Below are 21,305 nucleotides of genomic sequence, written 5' to 3'. Positions count from 1 at the left end.
TTTTAAGGCTTTCTTTGTTCGTTTCAAGTAACTGAGGGTTACTCATAAAGGAATTGGTATCCCTGTACTAAATAATTTATTCTGTCTGATTGTTCACATTGTTGTCTTATTTCCTAAACTTACCAGGGGCAGGTGTATCAGAATTTTCTGACGTCGAAGAAGCAGTATGTTTCCTGAGATAAAGAGTTATTATTAATCCTAACATTATAATATATTACTTTAATAACCGTTCTAAATACACATACGAACACATTACCTGCCTTCCTTAAGCTGCATGTTGATTATGGACTTCATTTGTTTTGAGGACTCTGTACTGCCACAACTGCTGTCTATCCTGTCTTCGAGCTCTTGATTCTGTGCCGTATCTTTTAGGGAATTGAGGCTATTGTCGGTGGTCAGATCGTCCGTGGAGGTGCTAGACGCGCTGGGCCGGTCTTCTGATTTTTTCTTGACACGTCTGGAAGGTCTCTTCTTGGAGAAACTCGATGAGAATTCGCTCATTTCTTGTGTCTCTGATGTGAGGAGGAAGTAGAAATTGGCGCGTGAGTGAGTTACGAACGTATCGCTAGCCTGTAGAAAAAAGTACATAACTATAAAGACATTTCGAAATGGAGATCAATGGATGGCACGTGTTCAACGGTGGTTATTGGTTGCAATAGTTCAGGATCTTTGATTTTCGTGATCAGCCACGACATGTGTCGTGTGTCATGTTTAAACAGGTAGTGGCGTCGAGTCACCCGCGAGGCGCATGGCGGCGTGGTACCTGACCTGGTGCATGAGCAGCAGGAAGTCGCAGAGCAGCGCCAGGCGGTGCAGCAGCGGCGGCGCGCCCAGAAGCCCGCGCACCACCTCCACCAGCCCGCTGCTGGCCGCGCCGCCCAGCGCGCCGCACGACGAGTTCAGGAACCGCTCCTGGACAGCGACAATATTAGTGTTTAGACATCAAGCCCGCATCGTGTTACGTGAGCCATGTAGCGGCGCGGCTACCTTGCAGGCGAGCAGCAGATGGTCGAGCAGCGCCACGCGGCTCATCTGGTAGTGGTTGAAGGCGCGGCGCGGGTGCGCGTCCCGCAGCAGCGCGCGCAGGCAGCACAGCGCCAGCGCCCACGCGGACCCGCGCTGCCGCAGCCGCCCGCCGCCGCGCTCCGCCTCCCAGCACAGCTCCTGCCACACGCACACGCTCACCCACACGCACTGGCGGCGGCGCCCGCGTGCCACCAGTGCACTTCCTGTTACCTGTTCGGTGTCGAAGTGCCTCCAAGCGTTGACCAGTAGTACGAGCAGCTCGGGCTGCAGAACAACGGCGTCGGTGCGCGAGGCAAGTTGCAGACTGTCACCACACGAGCTTAAGACTGGGCTACTGCACGCCTCGTCAAGGATCACCTGATACACGCACAAATATAGTTAATGTAAATGAGTATTCGGCATGGTGAGTAGACTGTGGTGTCTGGCGGTACCTTGAGCAGATGGTGGTCGACCTTGGCGGCGGGCGCGGCCAGTACGGCCCGCAGCATGTCGGGCGCGTCGTGCGCGTACAGCATGGCGTGCAGGCGGTTGTCCACGCGACATGCGCGCAGCAGGATGCTCAGTGCCAGCGCCTGCTCCTCCGCTGAGCCCTCCAGCTCCACCACCTGCGGGAATACCCACGTACAGTCATTATCTAATACATCACATGTATACATAACGGAAACTTATTTTTAACTGAATAATAATGTAATATTAGACCATACCCTAGCGTAGAGGTAGAGCAGCACGTCGGAGCCGCCGAGCATGTACAGCGCGGGCGTGAGGCCGCGGTGGCGGCTGGCCAGCGCCGCGCCCGCCCACGTGGTGAACAGCGTCTCGGGGATGGAGGCCACGGGGCCGCTGGCCGCCAGCCCCGCCGCCAGCAGCCCCGCCGGGGAGGACACGCGCCCCGCGAACACTGAGGGGGGGACCCACTGGTTAGCTACGCCACACCAAAATACCACTTTACTCGCACTGCCAAAGGTACGTTACTCATTCAATAACAATGTTTTACAAAATGTTTTTGTCACTTACCAGTTGGTAATGCGACTGTCTGATGGTACAGGTTCATGATGTTCGGAGAGCTTGCCGAGAATGTTAACAATAAGTTGTCGTGTAGTTCACGAAGTGTCGTCGTCGATATTTCGAATACCTACAAACATACAGTATAATTTTATAAATCATTGATTTACATAAAGCTGAAGAGTTTGTTTGTGCGGCAGGCATCCTGGTGCGCAAGGTGACAGCCACCAGCGTGTTGCTGGGCGGGCGGGGGGCGCATTATTTGTTTGAACGCGCTAATCTCAGGAATTACTGGTTCAAAATCATCACGCTACGACCAAAAGATACAATGGAAAATGTGGAAAAAACAGGGCAGATATAAATTTTAACTTAATATATCTTCTAACCATGCGGACGAAGTCGCGGGCAACAGCTAGTTGTTTATAAAGATTTATCAACTTACTTGATCCCAATCGATGTTAGAATCCAGTATATTAGGTGTTAACAGCAGCGGGTAATTGGGAGATTCGCATCGCACCTGCAACATTATTAAAATGTAGTTCTGCTGTGTGGCGGTGTGGAGCTTGCGGCTGTCAGCAGCAGCAGTACCTGGCAGGCGTGGTCGGGCCCGTGCGCCGTCAGGTGCAGCGCGCAGTAGTTGTTGAGCACGGGCGCGCGGTACACGTGCGCGGCGGCCAGGTGGTACGCGCCCCCGCCCGCGCCCCCCGCGCCCCCGCCCGCGCCCCCCGCGCCCCCCGCCCGCGCGCTGCCCAGCAGCACGCTGGTGGCCGTCACCTTGCGCACCAGGATGCCTGCCGCGCACACAACACGTTTACACATTACTAACCTATAAAATTTAAGTCTATATCCCTCGCAACTGGACAACTTTGCAAAAGCTTGCGTATTGCAACGACTAGAGTCCTAGAACTCTAGATAGTAGATTGAACTTGATCTTGTTTACTCAAGACTTGTGTGCTTTTGCAGGCAAATAAAAAAATAGGAAATTTAGTACATGTCTGGTCTTTTATAACATTACTAGCTGACCCAGCAAACGTTGTTTTGCCCCATAAATTATTTCTAGTTGTATGTATTTTTAGTGCCACATTATAAAAAAAAGCAAAAAAAATCGTCCAAAAAATATTTTTTTTTTTTGTATGAAAAATGAATGTTGTTCTATTCTCAGACCTACCCAATACGTATACAAAATTTCATAAAAATCGCTCAAACCGTTTCGGAGGAGTACGGTAACTAACATCGTGACACGGGAATTGTATATATTAGATTGGGCAAGATCTAGTTACCTTTATATACAAATAATATCTTAAAGTGATTAACACGCTTTAATTACATACCTTGAACTGGAAGCGACACCGTCTCACATTCATAGCCGTTGACAAAAAGCGTGACCTGTCAGACAAAACGATTCATATAATCAAGACATTTTCATAGTTTCATTGAGTCGTCGGATCATGTTCCTGGGCTGCGGAGCCTGACCTGTATGTAGATGTGCCTCTTGTAGACGAGCTCCTTGACGTTGAGCACGACGCAGTTCCAGTGTCGCGGCGGCATGTCGCTGGCCGCGCGCGCCTCGCTCACCAGCCGGTTCAGGCCGGGCTCGGGCCGCGACAGGCGGAACGTGAACACGCCTGGGTTGGTAGCACACGATTACTTATCAAGTAGGTATTATTTTTATTAACATAGTCTACATAAGTCTACGCATAAAGAAATATTGTTGATAATTTATATAATTCGCGTTGGTAAAACGTAAAATTGAGCTGGAATGAGTTGAGCAATGCAAAAATGACTGACCACCTGCATTGAACATTCTGTGTAGAGCCAAACATTTGATTAGTCTAGCTACAGTACATTTATATTGTTAACAAAGAAGCTTATGATCATTTATCTGCGATTCTACTAACACGACGTAAAGTCATATTGCTATGGTTGTGGAAGCGTGATAGCGCAATACATGGCGTAGAGCAACATCGCTGTTCTACACCCGCAACAATATTAAAAAGCTTTAAGTTGGTTCTTTGTAACAGTGACGGTTTGCGAGTAAAACTATTGAACAATGGTCATACCTGTATTAGTGTCGAGCCACACTTCCAGCATGAGTGACTCGTGTCCTATAGAGATCACGTGCGACAGTTCTGTCGGTTTGTTCGGCACTTCCTTCTTTGGTGACTTCTTATTTGAACTCTCTGAGTCCGAGAGTTCGTCATTTAAATCGTCTGCGTCGTCTGAATTAAAAAGTTAATATTTCAGGTATTACATATTTATAAAACGTTAATAGATAAATATTAAAATATTTTGTCAATCATCAATGTTTGGAATTATAGTTAAGTATGTCGCGTTGGCGTCCCGTACCGTCGTGCGCGCGGCGCGGCGTGTTGAGCCACAGACAGAGCGCGAAGCCCGCCAGCCACGGCGCCCAGCCCGCGCCCTCCACGCCGCAGCGGACGGCGTGGCGCGACCACGCCGAGCGGACACCTGCGCACACGACACACGTGCTCGTCACTCATCAACACAGATATGACCTGCGTGATCTGAAAATATTGAACATAGAATTAATGTGCCACAACTTATTACAAAAAGTATTGAATACCAGCTCTAATGTGCGCTTCGTGGTACTTCTTAGCGCAGTTCTCGGCGTGATGACTCTGCGACGCCGTACTGTTCACCACTAGGAAGCTCAGCTCTTCCGCAAGAGATTGTGCACCATCTGACAGTCAAGTCAAAATTATGTATAAAATATGAAACTGTAAGACTGGTGTTTTGTGTTGTATTAACAACTACAATATAATTTTCACCTTGTTATTTTTAAATGATATTTATTCATATAAGCACATAACTGACCAGTATTGTCAGTGTCCACGGGGAAGGTGAGTATACAGTCGGGCGTGTTGTAGGAGGTGGCGGCGACGAGGCGGTGCAGCGCGCCCAACAGCATGCCCAACGGTGGGTTCTCCGCTGTGAACAGCTTCAGAAAAGCCGCCAGCTCAGCCGGCTCGATGCTCTGGGAGGCCAACACGTGAATCAGCTCCAGGATACTGCGCTGGAGATCTGTGAATATGACAAGATGAGAATTGATATAATTTAATGAAAATTAAACGTTTTCAATTGCTCTATAGTGTGGAGAGTAAATGCATGTTTCTAGTGTTTTCATAGTGCAATGATGAGTATATGTTGTGGGGGTGAGTACCCTCCCGGCGCGGGTCCCGGGCGGCCAGCAGCGCGGCGGGCGCGGGCGCCAGCAGGCGGCGCAGCAGCGGCGGCGGCGCGGCGCGCGCGCGGGCCAGCGCCGCGCCCACGCGCCCGCACCAGGCGCGCGCCACGCCCACGCCCAGCCGCCACGACGCCGCCGAGCACGAGCCCTGCTCCAGGCCCACCACCAGCCTGCCCAAAACACGACGCTATGTCAACAAACTATACATCATTATATTGTATGCCCGATGGGCGGGACATAGCGGACCTCATGTTTTTGTCATAATATATCATCTGTATTTTGTACCTATGATCCACAATAAATAAGTCTAAATCTGAATACATTCCCACGCTTACAGTGTCTTATCTATGCACATCAAAATAATACATAATATAAAAGTTCACACAACATTTAAAATTGTAATTATAATAATACGATACACACTTGTGTATAAGCTGCGTCAGAATATCGACGACGATGACGCACAGCTCGGGGTGCGCCAAGTCGCCGCTTTTGGTGTACTCGCCACACTCCATGCTCAACTCTGCAGTCGGCGACTGCGCGCCTGGAAACAAATGTCCATAAGGTACCTATTCTATAAATAACTGCAAAACGATTTTCTTCACTATCATAATCCCTGATCCATAAAATATCAAGGAATAAGAAACCATATTTGGATGATGTTCTAAATCCAATTAATATGCATGGTTGATTGCGCAATATTATTTCACATACCAATCTTGCTAGAAGAAACACGCATTTGTTTTTTGCGTTTAACATCGTATGGAAAGAAACCATAGAGTTAACCTTGGGGCAAGTAACGGACCACGCTTAATGTTAATAAACTGGTAGGTGGGTTGCTGGCATCTGTATAGAGTAGATTGATTATGTTACCGTCTTGCTTCTATATGCTTGTTAATTTTTTATAAGCTATGAGACTGGCAATTATTGTTTAAACAAATTATTGCTACTACGATTAAGATATTTTATTGATTAGGGTTATTATATTACCTAAAAAACATCAAGTTATAAGTTTAAATATGTGCATACCTGAAGGAGGTGTAGATACGGAGCCAGACATCTTCCTTGTTCTGTACAGCGGAGGAGCATCAAACTTGCCTATCTCCACATCCGCCTGCGCAGCATACAAGACCAAGTTAGTGATTGAAATGCCTTCAACCCGATATATGCATAAAATAACGAATCTATAGTATTATTTATTTGTTGAAGAGGTTAATGGCATCTTTTCACGTTTTTTTGTTACATAAAAAGAAACAAAATTAGTTAATTTCCATCTGCGTACGCCTATACGCATTGACATCTACGCAACATATCCGATCATCAATTTATTCATCTATACCTCTCGCCTCGTTTATTAACCAGTATTATAGTATATTATATCACACTGCCAAATATAAAAATAGTTTAAAACCATACTTGTACATTTACCGGTTTATTGCTCGTAACAAACGCACAAATGTTTTTGATACCAATAATCCACACACAACCTAAACTATAAGGCAATTAAATTGAATCATTGTCAACCCACGAAGGTCGATTAGCACAGCCTTTATAAACTTAACAGGCCTGTTATAAATATATTAAATAATATAATCTACACGCGCCACTAACTTCTCATTTAAATATTTTAAGTCAGAACATAGTACTGTTTCTTAGTAACAAATTTTTACGCTGGCGTAATAAGGTTCATTAAGAGGATTTGCTGTAGCTCTCAGTCTACTCATAAACAAAATGAAGCAGTAGTTTCATAAAATATCTATAATCTTTAATCCTTTTTTTATAAAGAATGAGTACAAAAATAAAAACGATCGAATGCTTATCGAAATAACGACTGATGACATAATTTCCGGTTAAGCCCATCATAATACTGGAATGTTTGTTTTCAACTTACAAAGCACCATTATGAAGTTGAAATTAGAGATTTAAAATGTTATCTTTTGATGTCAACCTTAATCTTTAACCTCGACCGTTTCCTTGGTCCATTATCAAGTTCTCTGGTAAAACTAAATACTGCATTTGTGCGTAAAATGACACTGATTGAATTACCTGACACGAGTGGTTAAGGTTGTCATACCCTATCGCTTAGCGGAAGAAGACAAACTCATACAAAGGTATATATTTGAATGGTAAAGTGTTGCACTGAGTACAGCGAAGTGTCGCTTCGACAGCGGCCACAGCTGCTTTGAGAAGTGAGACGAGGAAGTGTAGTAATGTCGTCGCGTGTAGTGTATCAGTTACCTCGTAACCCTCGTCGGGGCGCGCGGTGTCGGGGTCGCTGTGCTCGCTGGCGTAGGGCCCGGCCACGCTGTCCTCGCTGGACGAGCACTCCGCCGAGCTGCCGCCCGACGCGCACAGCAGCGGCGGCACCTGCCCACACACTGCACCTTATCAATATCATCTACGGGCACTGCACTGTAGTAAACTACACTTAAAATCAAATGTTTTACTTTAATAGATGCTTAGAAATAAAGAAAAGTTTTGACCAGCCAAAAATAGGCAAACATGTTTCATTCAAAATAAGATGAAAACGATTATCTGATGAAAATTTCCACATCACCTCCGCATCGAACTAGCAGTGTGCAGTGAGTTTCACCATGAATTATGTACAAAAGTATGAAAAATTATAAAACAAGTTTAGTATTAAAACCTTCATATACGCACACACAAATCTTATGACAGTTAGAGAAGCCTTGCAAGTTAGGTACTACTTAACGCCTAAAACTAAGTAAGATTCAAACATTCGTGTACTGTATTTACTATAACTTTTCTTATTAAATCTATGTCTATTAGGCAACATAGAATGCCTCTTAAATGTCAATCGCACAAGGTTGTCCCGGCGGACGTGAGGCGCGGGTTGTCGATGTGAACACTATTTTGAATAGAATATACTCCAAGAACCGGCAGATATTTGAGGTCGCGCTCGAAATCTTGTAGAGCGAGTTAATGTGTCTAACTATAAATAAAGAATGGAAATTCACAGCATTCGAATACTTTCACCAATGTTTTTTGTCGTTTGTATTATCTATATTTAAACGCACAATAATACCTTAATGGTTTTGCGGATTCGCCTAATTGGACCTGCTAGTAATTTAATGTACATAAGTGTATAAGTTATTCACCAGAATTTGGAGGCTTCCAAATGCGGAACAACAACAACATTCATTCGATCCTCTTGCAAAACCTACGCATTGAAGCGCCATACCTAATTAGTGATCAATTAATTGGTATAATCCTTATACTCAACCAGTGTGACCTTGTTCAACATTACTGATATACCGCATAAGACCTACTTGTCCCCACAGTCTCGCATGTATCTGGTCACTGGTGGTATACGGTGACCGCAGGGGAATACGATCCTTTTCTACGTTCGTCCCACTATACGTCATTCTGATAGTTACACTTGGACGAGCAGGAGAGGATATAGCGCAGCGGCGGCCACTCGAGTGTGAAATGACAATATAATATCGATATACGATGCGTCGTGTTCTAGAATGAAGCTCTCAATTTTTATTACTTTGTTTACAATTTTTTAATTTTAAGATTTTGCTCTAACTGTACTACGTGGGATATTTAAACAACAGCCTTCACATATGCGTTCTAGACTATTGTGAAAATCGATTTGAGGAACAACGTGCTTCAAAAGTACCGGGTTCGATTCTAGTTCTTGAATATAATTGTAGTGTTAAGTTACTTGATCACATAAACAATGAACACTCGGCTTATAGATCCGAATCAAAATATAAGAAAACGGAAGATAAAGTACTTCGGAAATCCCATTAAATTGAACGATATTTAAATAATTATTTTAAAATTTGGAACAGAAAAAGAGTCCATCTCATAATGTTGATATTAACAAAATACGCTTGCCTAATCCTAATCAAAGATTTGAAGGTGAAACTAAAATGCTCTATTTCTAGTGCTTATGATATTAGGTACCTGTTCTCATTTGGTCACTCGTAGACATTTTAAGCTTGAACACACAACCCCAATCCGATCACTGTGTCACACACTGCACTACACTTTGTCCACTTTCTACGGAGTATCTTGCACTACCATTACAATAAAATATAGAGATAGTACCGGTAACGCATCCAAGTGCAGGAGCGGTGGAGTAGTAAATGAGAGATATTCTCCGAGCCGAGCGCTGTCTAGTCATTCCGCATTCTGTCGTTTAGCTAGCGGCCAAGTGCGAGTCGCAACCGACCACAACCAGTCCAAACACACAACAAAATGTTTGATACCAAATGTTTTGGTATCGATAATAGTTTTTTTTGTCTGATTTGGACTGACTTAATGGGTCTGTAATTTATTTTTGGCTAAATCTCTCAAGGTTAATACCTAGTACTTCGTTCACCGAAGCGACTTGTATATAACCTTTACGGATCAAGATAATGTGGTGTTCCATACGACTTCGTTTTTTATCATATTATATGGTACAATAGTTTGATTCAATCGCTGAAATCTCAATTACGTAACATTGATTTCATGTTTTATTTTGGGGAACTCTAGAACACTTTCAATTATAAACAGTTTGGACCGAGCGGTATAACCGGTTCGATGAGGTAACTCTAGGCGAACTGCACTTAACATAATGTTTGGTAGATGTTTTCTTTTTAAATAAACGTAAATAACGTTAGGTATAAGGTTTCTTGAGTGTATTGATTTAATTAAGTTTACTAGCAGACAGCTATGTTACGGAATGTAAATATTTTTGACTGTCCTTTGAAATTGTAGTGAATGATCAGTCACTTGAAGGTCTCATTAGAAGTCTGCATGGTATACTATAAAAATAGAAATTGCCGAAGCATTACTGACACATAAACAATTTGCAGGAAACATTATAATAGTTTAGAAGATTCTGCTTTAATTGTGCTCGATGACAGGCTACAAGAGTCTTGGACGAAATTTTTATAAAGTTTTGGTAGATTCGATGTCTTTTAAATGCCTTATTGAGTAGAATGACGCACGTGACATGTCCCCGACAGCGTTACCTTGGCGTGTGTGCGGCGCGGCATGGCGTGTCGGCGGCTGGCGCGCGCGGCGGCCACGCGGATGAGCGCCTCGCACAGCGCGCGCAGCCCGGCGCCGCCCTCCAGCGCCGCGCCCCCCGCGCCCCCAGCCACCCCCGCGCCCCCAGCCACCCCCGCGCCCTCGCCCGCGCCCCCGGCCACCCCCGCGCCCTCGGCCGCGCCCGCCAGCGCCGCGCGCACCAGCCCGCAGCTCGTCGCCTTCGAGCGCCCCGACGTCACGTCTAAGGGGACAACACAACAACGAAAGGGTAAATACTTTGGAAACCATCTCTAAACTTGCTTATAGATCCTTATTACTAAGCTATATAACTAATATAAGACATACACTACATTCCCTAAAGACCAGGTTTACTGCAGTAAGCTAATTCTTTTAAGAGAAAATGCGAGCTCGTGCCTGATATCCCAGATCGTGAGTCATCAGTTTTATAGTGCTGCCAGTCGTCCCAATATGTTTATGTAAATGAAGTTAAATGCTAGTTATATAATCAACACACCGAAACAATATTATTTTTATTTGCCGAAATAAGATTCTAGAATTTATTATCATTAAAGTATTTTTTTAGAGGAATGTGGTCACAAAGTTCAAGCCCGATTAAAAAATATTTATAAAACTATCCTTAAATTGTTTGAATGGAAAAGGTTCCCTCCCTGCCATCACGCTATCTTCAATAGAAGCAAAGTAGCGATGCGAAATGTTTCGCAACCAGGGAAAAATTACCACTTTCGTGAGTGGGCTGCGTCTACGGTTCAAGTTACGTAATCATCATGTGTGATAAAATTGGTTTTCCTCAATAGTTCCTTAAAAAAGTCCACAACAGCATTTTACGTTTATTTTTTAAGGTTTACTCAATTTAACGATTTATTCGGATATTTTTCATGTTTCAACCCAACTCAAAGAATCAATCCCCACCTAAAAGGCCGCGCCGCTCACCAGCCATAAGAGTAGTGACTAAGCGTAGCGCCTCTTCTATCAAATGAATGAACTTCTTGGCTCTTGCTTACGTAGATAAGATTCAACATTATTTGTAGTATACAATTGCTGCCGGCCGCTGCTCTTTCAGTATGAATTGACCCTTAGTCTATAACTATTTCCTTCATATCGTTTCACGGTCACTTATAAACTATAGTGACATTGTAGAAGAATTTGCAAAAGCGAACATGTTATATGTTTTTTTTCTATTATTTAGTCTAATGCACATTTTATACAAATACGCCGTCGTAAATAACAAACGAAACCCAATTCCGAGTAAAAAAAAATAAACAGTATAACATTGACGTTGCCTTTATTTGTAAATGTTTCTTTTAGTAGTGCCAATGTCAATGCATCAATATACGGTATGTAATTAAATCTACTGTAAAACCGGCATAAGATCCACATGTCTCCATACTGCGCTACAAACACCTTACACTTGACGCTATAAAACTAACCTTAACGGTAAATATTTAAGGTCTTTAATAGCTTGTATACATCCTGACAAACATTTTATTATTATGAACCTTAGTCAAACAAGTTAAGGTCTATAATCGCGTAAGATGGTATTTACAGTATTTTGTGACACAATAAGGCTTCTGTTTGTGATGTGAGGGTGTCGCATTACCGCGGATCATAGTAAAACTAGTTTAGTTAATATAGTTATGTGATTAGCCGGTTCAACGGCGCTTGTGACTCCGTGACGGGCATCCCGATGAATCATGATAATGCAATAAAAGAGATACTTTGATGAGTCTATTTAATTATGACAAACAAGAATGCGAGGGTACCCCAGTGGTTAAGGTCACCACGCTAAACCCACTGAGCGCGACGTGTTGAGGTTTGGAACCCCTCTTAGGACAAGATTTTTTCTGAGGAGTCTTTTAAAAAAATAGTATATTGTAATTAGGTGTAATTCCAGAGCAGTGCCGGCGTAAGGGCCACTGACACCGCGGGCGAAAAATTGTGGCGCCCACTTGTGGGATGCAATATAAAGTGTTAGTTTTATGCTGATCCCAAGAAAAATTATATTAAACATTTCATCTTTCCTTTAGCGTTACGTTTCGCGGTGGAAGTATTCCATCTCTAGCGTAGAGCACAGTTCTGAGGGTTTGCGCCAGGAGAGGCAAGAGACTCCAACTTCAGACCTTGGCGCCCCCCAGAATTTGTCGCCCTGGGCCATCGCCCCATCACGCCCCCCCCCTAATGCCGGCACTGTTCCAGAGTGTGTATGTGTGTTTCATTTTCTACTGTGTTAACTTTCTACTTTCACGGAATGTGTGTCAATGTGCATTATTGACAGGCTGGCAGGGCAAGCCCGGCCCGCGTACTGACCTGTGGCGGAGAGCTGCACGGTGAGCAGCGCCTCGCTGATCCTGATGAGCAGGCGCAGGTCGGGCGCGGCCGCCTCGCAGCCGCACACGTAGTGCAGCATCAGCTTCAGCAGCGCGTAGCTGTCCAGGAACACGGGCTCGCTCACCACGTACTCCCGGAACATGGGGCTGTACAGGCACAGGCTCGCACAAGTCTTCCAGAACGTCCACACGTTCTTTAGAATCTCTATATGATCTTCAATAGATTCTTCCACTACGTTCTCGCTGCACGCGAAATTTGTCTTTATTGTCTTCGGCGAAGAGAGTTTTCTTGGATGAGTCTCAGTGGGATATATAAATGCTAGGCTATCCCTCTCTTGACTAACATCACTCAACTCCTCAAATTTATCCACGGGCAGCTTCAGTTTGTAAATCTTGTAACATTTGTCTGTCATTTCTGTTAATGATTTGAACAACATCTGTACGGACGCCAGCGAGCTCATCTCTCTGAAGTACGTCATTTCCGAATTTTCTTTCATGAGCTTGAATATTTCTACGATGATGGCTATTTCTAATATGGAACAACATTGATTGGAAAACTCTGGTAACGATACCAGTTCCAGAACATAGCTGAGACCACCTTTCTGAATGAACTGTTCTGCGAAAGACACAGTGTTCAGCAGACTGGCGAATATGTTTAGACAGGACACGGTCAGGAAATAAGCTGACTCTTCCGTACGTATGATGTACCTATGTTTGGCAACAATGAATGTAGGGTAAATAACACTGAACAGTAATTCACATTTCATCTCCATTCTACATTTAGGAGTGACCCGCAGGAGATGGCTGACGGTGGCGTGCAGCACGTTATTGTGGTTGTCCAGCTGTAGCAGGGAGTTGTAGTGATATAGAAACGACCGCATGTTTTTCCTGTCTACGGAATTGATGCCGTGCGAGCAGTACTTCTTGGCCACATCTTTCTTATCCTCTTGCGGCTCACATATAGAGCACGGCAGCTGGTCAGGCACCGGCTTGGGGATCAGGATGCTCGCGCCCAACTCTCCGTACACCGTGTGCTCCAGCACCTGCAGACACAGCGAGGCGGCGCTGCTGTGCGTCAGCATGAGCCGCACGATGCACTCCATGAGGAAGGCGGGCGAGAAGCAGCAGCACACGCCGCAGCTCAGCAGCACCTTGAGGATCTTGTGGCGCAGCGGCGGCTGCGCGGCCACGGGCTCCGCGGTGAGCAGCTCGGCCAGCGCGGCCAGCAGCAGCGCCAGGCAGCAGGCGGCGCGCGGCGCGGGCGCGGGCAGGCGCAGCGCGTCGTGGTGGTGGTGCTGGCCGGCGCGCAGCCGCGGCCGGCACGCCTTGTGCCGCGCGCGCGCGCACGCGCCCGCGTGCAGCACCTCGCTGCGCACGCGCTTCATGCCCACGATCAGGAAGCCCACCGTCTCCACCAGCTTCTTCACCAGCAGCACCTTCTCCTCGTCGCCGGTCGGTATCCTCATCATGAGCTCCATGCACTCCTTCAGCAGCCCGCCCTTCATGCACTCTCCGTACAGCTTGAACTGTTCGGTGAACTCCCGCAGTTTGTCCACGGTGCGACATTGCATCAGTAGACAGTGAAAGAACGCAGTAATTGAAAACGCGATTCCAAATACGAATTTGAGCAAATTTTCCGATTCAGTCTTATCCTCTGTCCGGTTTAGGTATTCGAGTTTATTTTGCCTACACTTTGTAATAATATCCTCTAATAGTCTAAGCAACATTGGCAAGATTCCATTATTAATTAATTTAGCACAAAGATCTGAGTGAATCAACACTTGGTCTAACGACACCATGAGCAGTTCTGTTAAAGCAACTTTGATAGTAGACACTTCTTGAGTATTATCTTGTTGGGCCAGAGGCACCGAGCTGAACTGCAAAGAACATAGATTACGTAACGAGAAGTTGATACACTGCATGGAGATCTGGGAGCCTTCGGAGCCCGACAGACTGCTCTCAGCCTTACATAACTCTTGGAGTAAATCTGTTATCATTAAAGTGAATTGGAATGTAGAGATTTCTGAATTAATAATTTCTCTGTGTTTATCGGTGATGTAGTCGTCGGCTTTCGGTTTGGCTTTCCTGGGAGTGTAGAAGGGATCGTAATAAGAGTCGTTTGGGTACTCGTTGGAGGACCTGGTTGAATTGAAGTATTCAAAGTCATCGTTGGGCGTACAGACTTTGATGGTTAGAGAGCGGTTTAATATCTGGAGGTCGTCGTTGGAGTCCGCCGACTCTGACGACTGGTCTGTGTTTTTCGAGAGTCTTCTTTTAGTTCGTTCCAGTGAGTCGTATTTTTGTTGGGATGAGTGCTTCGACCTGTCAAAAAAGGTGAAGGTGTTATAACTTGTAAGTGATCATATATTGCATATTATAGGATAACAGAAGTCACGAGTTCTGTCATATACGTAAAATTGTAGCAAAATTGAATTATTATGAGTACCTTCCCGTGACGGAGCCCCGGTCAGAAGACGCAGCTGAATTCACTTTTGATGTTTGTCCGCCGATCGGCTTCTGTTTTGACCATATCCTGAAATACGACACATGGTATATTAGCAAACTGCGACAGATAATGTAAAATTTATTCACACTCAGAAAATGTGCGATATTTATACATTTCTTTATCTAGTAACAAATTATTTTGTTCGGGTATATTTGGTTACACTAATTACTTTATCATAATAAACATGTCGTAAAATATTTTTATTGGTTCCAGAAGACGGGAATAATATTTTATATGTATGTCGTAGTGTCAAGGGCAGACAAGGTCTGTTTGTAGTGCGTCCCTCTCCCCGGCGCACAGATTACGTTTATTACCTATTTACATTGTAGTCATGATAAAATTATAGGTGCGAATGACGGCATACATGATATATTGCAAGATAATGCGTGAACAAAGGGTATTGTTCAATTGACATTTTCTACTTACGTCAGGAAATAGCTAATTACTTGAAATTGGTCAGTATATAAGAAATCTTTACGACATACTTATTAGAGAACAGCTGGTGTATGGGCGTGCGCGGCGGCGGCGAGGGCACGGCCGGCGCGCTGGGGCCGCCGCCCGCGCCGCTCAGCTCGCCGAACAACCAGATCAGGACCGAGCTCAGCTGGCGGCAGCAGGACAGGCCCTGCACATATAGAAACTCAGGCTTCAACAGTGAGCTAAACACAAATCAGAAGATAATTATATGGGGCCGGGATCCGCGTAGTTTGCAGATGCATAATTCCCTCTGATGTCTCTAAACTCTCTAATGGTTAGACAGAACTACAGAAGTACTCCAGTGGAGTGAGAGATGAGCGAGTGTGAGTCCGAGTTACTGTATCATTGTCTGTAACGGGCATTCATTAGAATTTTGCTCTGAGCAAGAATAATAATATGCGATCCAATCCACCTTTTGTTTATACAAAGCGGAAATAGTTAATGGCAAGAAGATTGAAGAAATAACACCAATAAAAAATATTCCTAGCATCATCTAATTACTTAGACGATTATTAAATCAATGACTCATCGCAAAGGAATCAACAGAAGAAACTTGTTGGTTGAGTTACATAAAATTCTAAGATAGCAAAAAAAAAACTACATGATTTTCGAATTGATGGCACAAAAAATTGTGTTAGGTACAAACGCACTCTGCGGGGAACGGAATTGTGACGTCAATGCAAATTTGATGAGATTAATATATAAATAAGACCTAGAAAACGAGATATCTATTCATAGATGTAGATTATGTGTTTATATCCTTATTTTATTGCAGTATTAAGACATTTCTTTAGCTTCCGTGGACAACAACAACAACAACAACAACATAATTCTCTAAGCGTTCAGCCTTCAGTTCTTTTACTTTGAAAATCTAGTTGTAAAACTTTTATGAATCTAATAATAAAGGGCAATATTAAGTGATGTGTCGTCACATCGCTCTATTTCTGTTTGGAACAAAGATAAGTACAATGAATAAGTTTTCCATTGCACACAAGCGGGATCTGTTATCGTACCTGATTCTGTGGCTGAACTGATACGGCGCGCCGTGCGCTGCGGTCTGGCCAATAGGTTATCGAACTCGAATTACTAACAATTACTACTAAGAGCACATTTCCGCGTCTAAAAATATTGGTGTTCAGTGGACAAGGACGCGAGGTGCCCCATTATCTTGTACACCTACGTAACGTCGTAACGTAAAAAATTTAAATATTCATAAATCATGCTTATGATACAATTTCGTTGTTGAGATTTCTACAGGTGTGAAGTTTTTGCATTCAGGGAAATGTATTTCAAAACTATGGAGAGATTTCTAATAAATGGGGAGAGATAAGAAATATTTTTAGAACTTGCGAGTTGACAAGTGTTTTGTAACAATTAAGATTGTTATCGTATATTCCGGTGCAAACCTGCTTCACCGGAATATGCGATATAAATCTATTTTGTTTTATAACCAAAATATTTATTTTTACGGAATATGAGAAAGACACTACGATACAGGGAAACGGAACTAACAAATTCGTTAACCAGTTACTGGCATTCATAACCAGGTGAGTATAACAATAATAAAAAAATCTATTGTTAACATAACGTGGCTCACCGTATAAATATAATGTGCAGTTATCTCATAAACGTTAGGGCTTCACAAAAATAACTTGTTTTTTAACATTTATCGCGGATAGTATCGTACGAGCACGTAACGCGATACGGGAGCGACATGTGAGTCTTTATTTAATCTCATTAAGAATAAAATACTAGGTCTAAATGAGTACACTTGGATAAGTCAAAAAACATAGATTGTTTGATTACATATCACATCGCATTTGCGCATGTTTGGGATTTTTTTATGTGTTGTTGTTATTCTACAACATCCCTGATATAATAAGGGACTAATAACACTTGAATATTACCTAATATAATATATTCCTTGCTTTGAACAGACTGCTGGATCAGCCAGGGCCGGATCTAGGAGCCCAGAGGCCTCGGGGCGCAACGGAGTGGAGGCCCCCTTGGTACAAATTATTTTCATTCAGTGAAATTAATCGACGAATCAGGCACTGTCACTCTTTTAGTGTCAATAATGTGGGCTTTTACCTTCGTTTCTACCGTGGTTTCATATATTATTATTTTTATCGGTTGTGATGGGCCCCTAGGCACTGGCCTGAAGTGCATTATCGATAATACGGCAATGGGATCAGCAGCAACTAAAAAATAAGGTCGAAGCCCTTATAAGTTCGTAATCCGAAAAGCACTAAAGCAAGGTGTTAACTTTTGCCTAAGCGAATGACCAAACACTCAGAACGTATCAGTGAGTGCCTAGAATAATCTGGTGTAAGTATTTGGTGACTGTCTTTAACCCACTTGTACGTTTGTTGCCCAATCAAAGAATAACAGTGCTAAAATGCGCCTGTTCCTGATTTTTTTAAGGAAAACATACAAGGAAGTATGTCCGGGTTTGATCCAAATGCAGGCAAACTACAAATGCGACAGTTTTTCTAAGTTAAAAACTTTCTTAATAATTGAGACACCACGGACAGTCGGTGGGGGAAAACGTCGTGAGAAAACCTGGATTAACATTTTGGAATCTGAAATCGTAAACCCAGAATGATTCAGTGTGTTGATCTATGCTCAAACCTTATATACGAGCAGGCAGGCCTAAGCCTATCAGTGGGACATTTATAGGCCGTATTGTAAGTATTGTAAACGAAAATAGTACGACGTTAACTACCTGCGGCGTAGTTAGACCGGTAGTATTAGTCATGGTCTAAATTACATACATATAGCTTTGTAAAAACTCGTTGAAATATTTGCAATGTAAAATATTTTTGGCAAGCTCGCCGGCAACTAGTAGGCGTAAATATTATCATACAAATATGAATAGTATTACGATGAAAGACGCCGTTTTATGCGTGAAGACTTCCTCTCTAGAAAGCATCTTTTATCTCTATTGCTTGTGTCTACTCTATCAAAACTTACTAACGAGAGCTAACTTTTCTAAAACTGAGGTTCAAACTCTATTTGCATCTAAATGGTTCTGCATACTTTACCTTAGTATAAATAGACAAAGGAAATCTTTCTGGGATAATAGACAGATTAACGCATGCAGTAGTGTTAGTACTAACTCTAATAATCATTGAAGGTAGAGAATACCACGGAATGCACTGTGTCCAAACAAGGAGGGTGGCGACCGAGCGACCTGTCGATAACTGAGTATGCATCATACAGTACAATATACTAGCATTGTGTGTCCCCGTTATCAATAAGGTTTAACAAACGAAATTGTGAAGGAGGATTCAAGGGGACAAATTAATAATGCTATAGAATGCTAAGTACACTAAGAGATTATTTTCATTGTTATCATATCTCAGAACAGTACTTTGTTGTACATTTGTTTAAAAAAGAAAAATATTAAGCAAATAAAGTAAAGTTATATTTCCAACGACATTATCATAGGTCAATAAAGACCGGATGTTCCAATCGGGTGTGCACTTCAATGATACATATTATAATCGATGAAATAAATATGTTAAAAGTATTCCGCTTTTTTGACTTGGTATTCCTGTATTTAAACATATATTATACGAAATCTTCAGAGTTCAGAAAATTGCACTTACTATGTATAACGACAACTTATTGTCTTGAGGCGGTAGCAGTACTGTGTGCACGTCTTAGAGCGACTATTCGCTTCTACAAAAACTTTCATACTTAACTACAGTTTTTTGAATATGCATACCTCAACTCCCAAAGCCTTGAGCAGCACGAGGCAGCGCCAGGCCACGCCCCCCAACAGGTACTTCCTGAGGATCTGCTCCGACGATTGCATGTTGATCCGGGTGAACAGGCTCGTCGGAGCCTTCGACTCCTCCGACTTGGCTTCGGTCGCTGGACATCAGGCAAATTACATGATATTAGGCTTTGGGTCATCCTCGATGGCATTGTTTAACGGGTGAATATAAATTTATTGCACCGTGAGCATGTGGTTTGTTGCGAGTTGCGTCAAAGTATGTAAGCAAGTAATATTTTCATTCTCCGTCTACATAACTGTGATTGTCAACTTTCTTTGAGTTTTTTTCTAGTTATGATAAACAGTGTAGGAACTCACTAAGATCGTCATTGTTAATGTTGAGGTGCGGTAGTGTGTTGTCCTCACACGGCGCATGCGCGTCTAGGCACGCTAGCGGGACGGAGTAGTGCGTGTTGATGGATGACGTCACGCGGTGGATGCCACACAGCAACTCGCAGCCCACCAGCGTCACCACACCACTTACTGGACTATACAGAAGAAAAAAGTGTTCAAATATTTATAGCTTAGGTATTTTATTTTATTTTATTTTATTATATTAGGAAAACTTACAGCTAATAACAAAGATTGAACAAGCTTATTGCGAAACTAAAGCCAATTAAAAGTTTCCACTGATAGTAGAGAGAAAAATAAAAAAATACAGACAGTATGTCGGTCAAACCAAAAGCACGTAGCGACATATTGAATAATCAATTTTGATTATGAGCAAAAAAGTGCTTGCACAGAGTTCTCTTAAGTTTATCTAACCCAGTATTGAACAGATCAATATCAATTCTCCTGCAAGTTGCATTATACGACCGGCACGCTCTGATGAGATAAGAATTTTGCCTGTAGGTGGTTCTAGAGGCCGGTGTATAAAGTAAATCAAGATTGCGTAAAAAAGTTCCTGGAACGCGTAATCCCATTTTGCCTACAAACTCGGGAACATCTGAGTGTCCATTCATCGCTTTGAATAAGAAGGCTAGATCTGCAATATTCCTGCGTTCGTGAAGCGGGAGAATGTGAAACTTTTTACACCTTAAAAAATAATTTGGAAGATATAGCTTCGACCGAAATTGAATGTACCTCAGAAATTTCTTTTGTATGCTCTCTATCCGATTGATGTAAACGTTATAATTAGGATTCCAGATTTGAGAGCCATACTCTAGGTGACTACGAACGAAGGAACAATATAGTATTTTGATTGTCTTAATGTTTTTGAACTCTGACGAGATTCTAAAGATGAAACCTAACGCTTTCGAAGCCTTTTTGACTATATTATCTATATGAGTGTCAAAGATAAGTTTCGAATCAAAAGTTACTCCTAAGTCACTAATACTGGATACTCTGGCTAAGGAAGTATCCAAGAACTTATATGAGAAGCAAATAGGTTTTGGTTTGCGAGTGAACGAGCACACATAACATTTAGCGACGTTCAATTCCAATTTATTAGCTTCACAATATAGTTGAAACCTATCTAAGTCTCGTTGTAGGAGAAGCGCGTCGTCTGTAGTGGATACCTGTTTCATTATCTTCATGTCGTCCGCATAAAGCAAAATTTTGGAGTAACTGAAACAGGAAGCAACGTCGTTGATGAAAATGTTGAATAACAGTGGCCCGAGCAGCGAGCCCTGAGGCACGCCGGATGGAATGTGCATGACTCTAGAGGAGTAACCGTTTAACACAACGATTTGACATCTGTTCTCAACATAGGAGGAGAACCAGCGAAAAAGATTACCCCTTATCCCCATTAAAAATATTTTTTTAATAAGAATAAAATGATCTATCCGGTCAAAACACTTGCTAAAGTCAGTGTAAACAACGTCGACCTGAGACCGCTGAGCCATGCATTCTGATAAGAAGTTACTACAGACTATGAGATTAGTTGTGGTAGACCGGCCTCTCAAGAAACCATGTTGATGTTCGCAAAAACTATGATATACTATGATGTATAGA

The 21,305-nt window shown here is 43.1% G+C and overlaps 1 protein-coding gene across 1 annotated transcript in view; it reads right to left on the bottom strand.

Moving 5' to 3' along the window:
- The window catches only part of LOC113497450 (lysosomal-trafficking regulator), a 35,824-nt gene that overhangs the window by 10,619 nt on the left and 3,900 nt on the right, over nucleotides 1–21,305 (bottom strand). Inside the window, exons 4-29 of the mRNA XM_026877004.1 lie at nucleotides 19,671–19,840; nucleotides 19,302–19,450; nucleotides 15,580–15,719; nucleotides 15,035–15,121; nucleotides 12,569–14,910; nucleotides 10,225–10,484; nucleotides 7,472–7,600; nucleotides 6,263–6,347; nucleotides 5,657–5,777; nucleotides 5,210–5,403; nucleotides 4,864–5,070; nucleotides 4,613–4,729; nucleotides 4,375–4,497; nucleotides 4,089–4,247; nucleotides 3,502–3,653; nucleotides 3,360–3,414; nucleotides 2,617–2,819; nucleotides 2,471–2,545; nucleotides 2,041–2,158; nucleotides 1,731–1,948; nucleotides 1,458–1,631; nucleotides 1,237–1,383; nucleotides 988–1,164; nucleotides 769–912; nucleotides 257–570; nucleotides 124–173 (exon numbers count right to left, since the gene is read on the bottom strand). Of these exons, the coding sequence (XP_026732805.1) occupies nucleotides 124–173; nucleotides 257–570; nucleotides 769–912; nucleotides 988–1,164; nucleotides 1,237–1,383; nucleotides 1,458–1,631; nucleotides 1,731–1,948; nucleotides 2,041–2,158; nucleotides 2,471–2,545; nucleotides 2,617–2,819; nucleotides 3,360–3,414; nucleotides 3,502–3,653; nucleotides 4,089–4,247; nucleotides 4,375–4,497; nucleotides 4,613–4,729; nucleotides 4,864–5,070; nucleotides 5,210–5,403; nucleotides 5,657–5,777; nucleotides 6,263–6,347; nucleotides 7,472–7,600; nucleotides 10,225–10,484; nucleotides 12,569–14,910; nucleotides 15,035–15,121; nucleotides 15,580–15,719; nucleotides 19,302–19,450; nucleotides 19,671–19,840 (6,110 nt within the window). The remainder of the gene's footprint in view (nucleotides 1–123; nucleotides 174–256; nucleotides 571–768; nucleotides 913–987; nucleotides 1,165–1,236; nucleotides 1,384–1,457; nucleotides 1,632–1,730; nucleotides 1,949–2,040; nucleotides 2,159–2,470; nucleotides 2,546–2,616; nucleotides 2,820–3,359; nucleotides 3,415–3,501; nucleotides 3,654–4,088; nucleotides 4,248–4,374; nucleotides 4,498–4,612; nucleotides 4,730–4,863; nucleotides 5,071–5,209; nucleotides 5,404–5,656; nucleotides 5,778–6,262; nucleotides 6,348–7,471; nucleotides 7,601–10,224; nucleotides 10,485–12,568; nucleotides 14,911–15,034; nucleotides 15,122–15,579; nucleotides 15,720–19,301; nucleotides 19,451–19,670; nucleotides 19,841–21,305) is intronic.

The sequence above is a fragment of the Trichoplusia ni genome, chromosome 9 (genome assembly GCF_003590095.1).
Source record: "Trichoplusia ni isolate ovarian cell line Hi5 chromosome 9, tn1, whole genome shotgun sequence".
Classification (NCBI taxonomy): Eukaryota; Metazoa; Arthropoda; class Insecta; order Lepidoptera; family Noctuidae; genus Trichoplusia; species Trichoplusia ni.
This window is presented reverse-complemented; position numbering and strand designations above follow the sequence as displayed.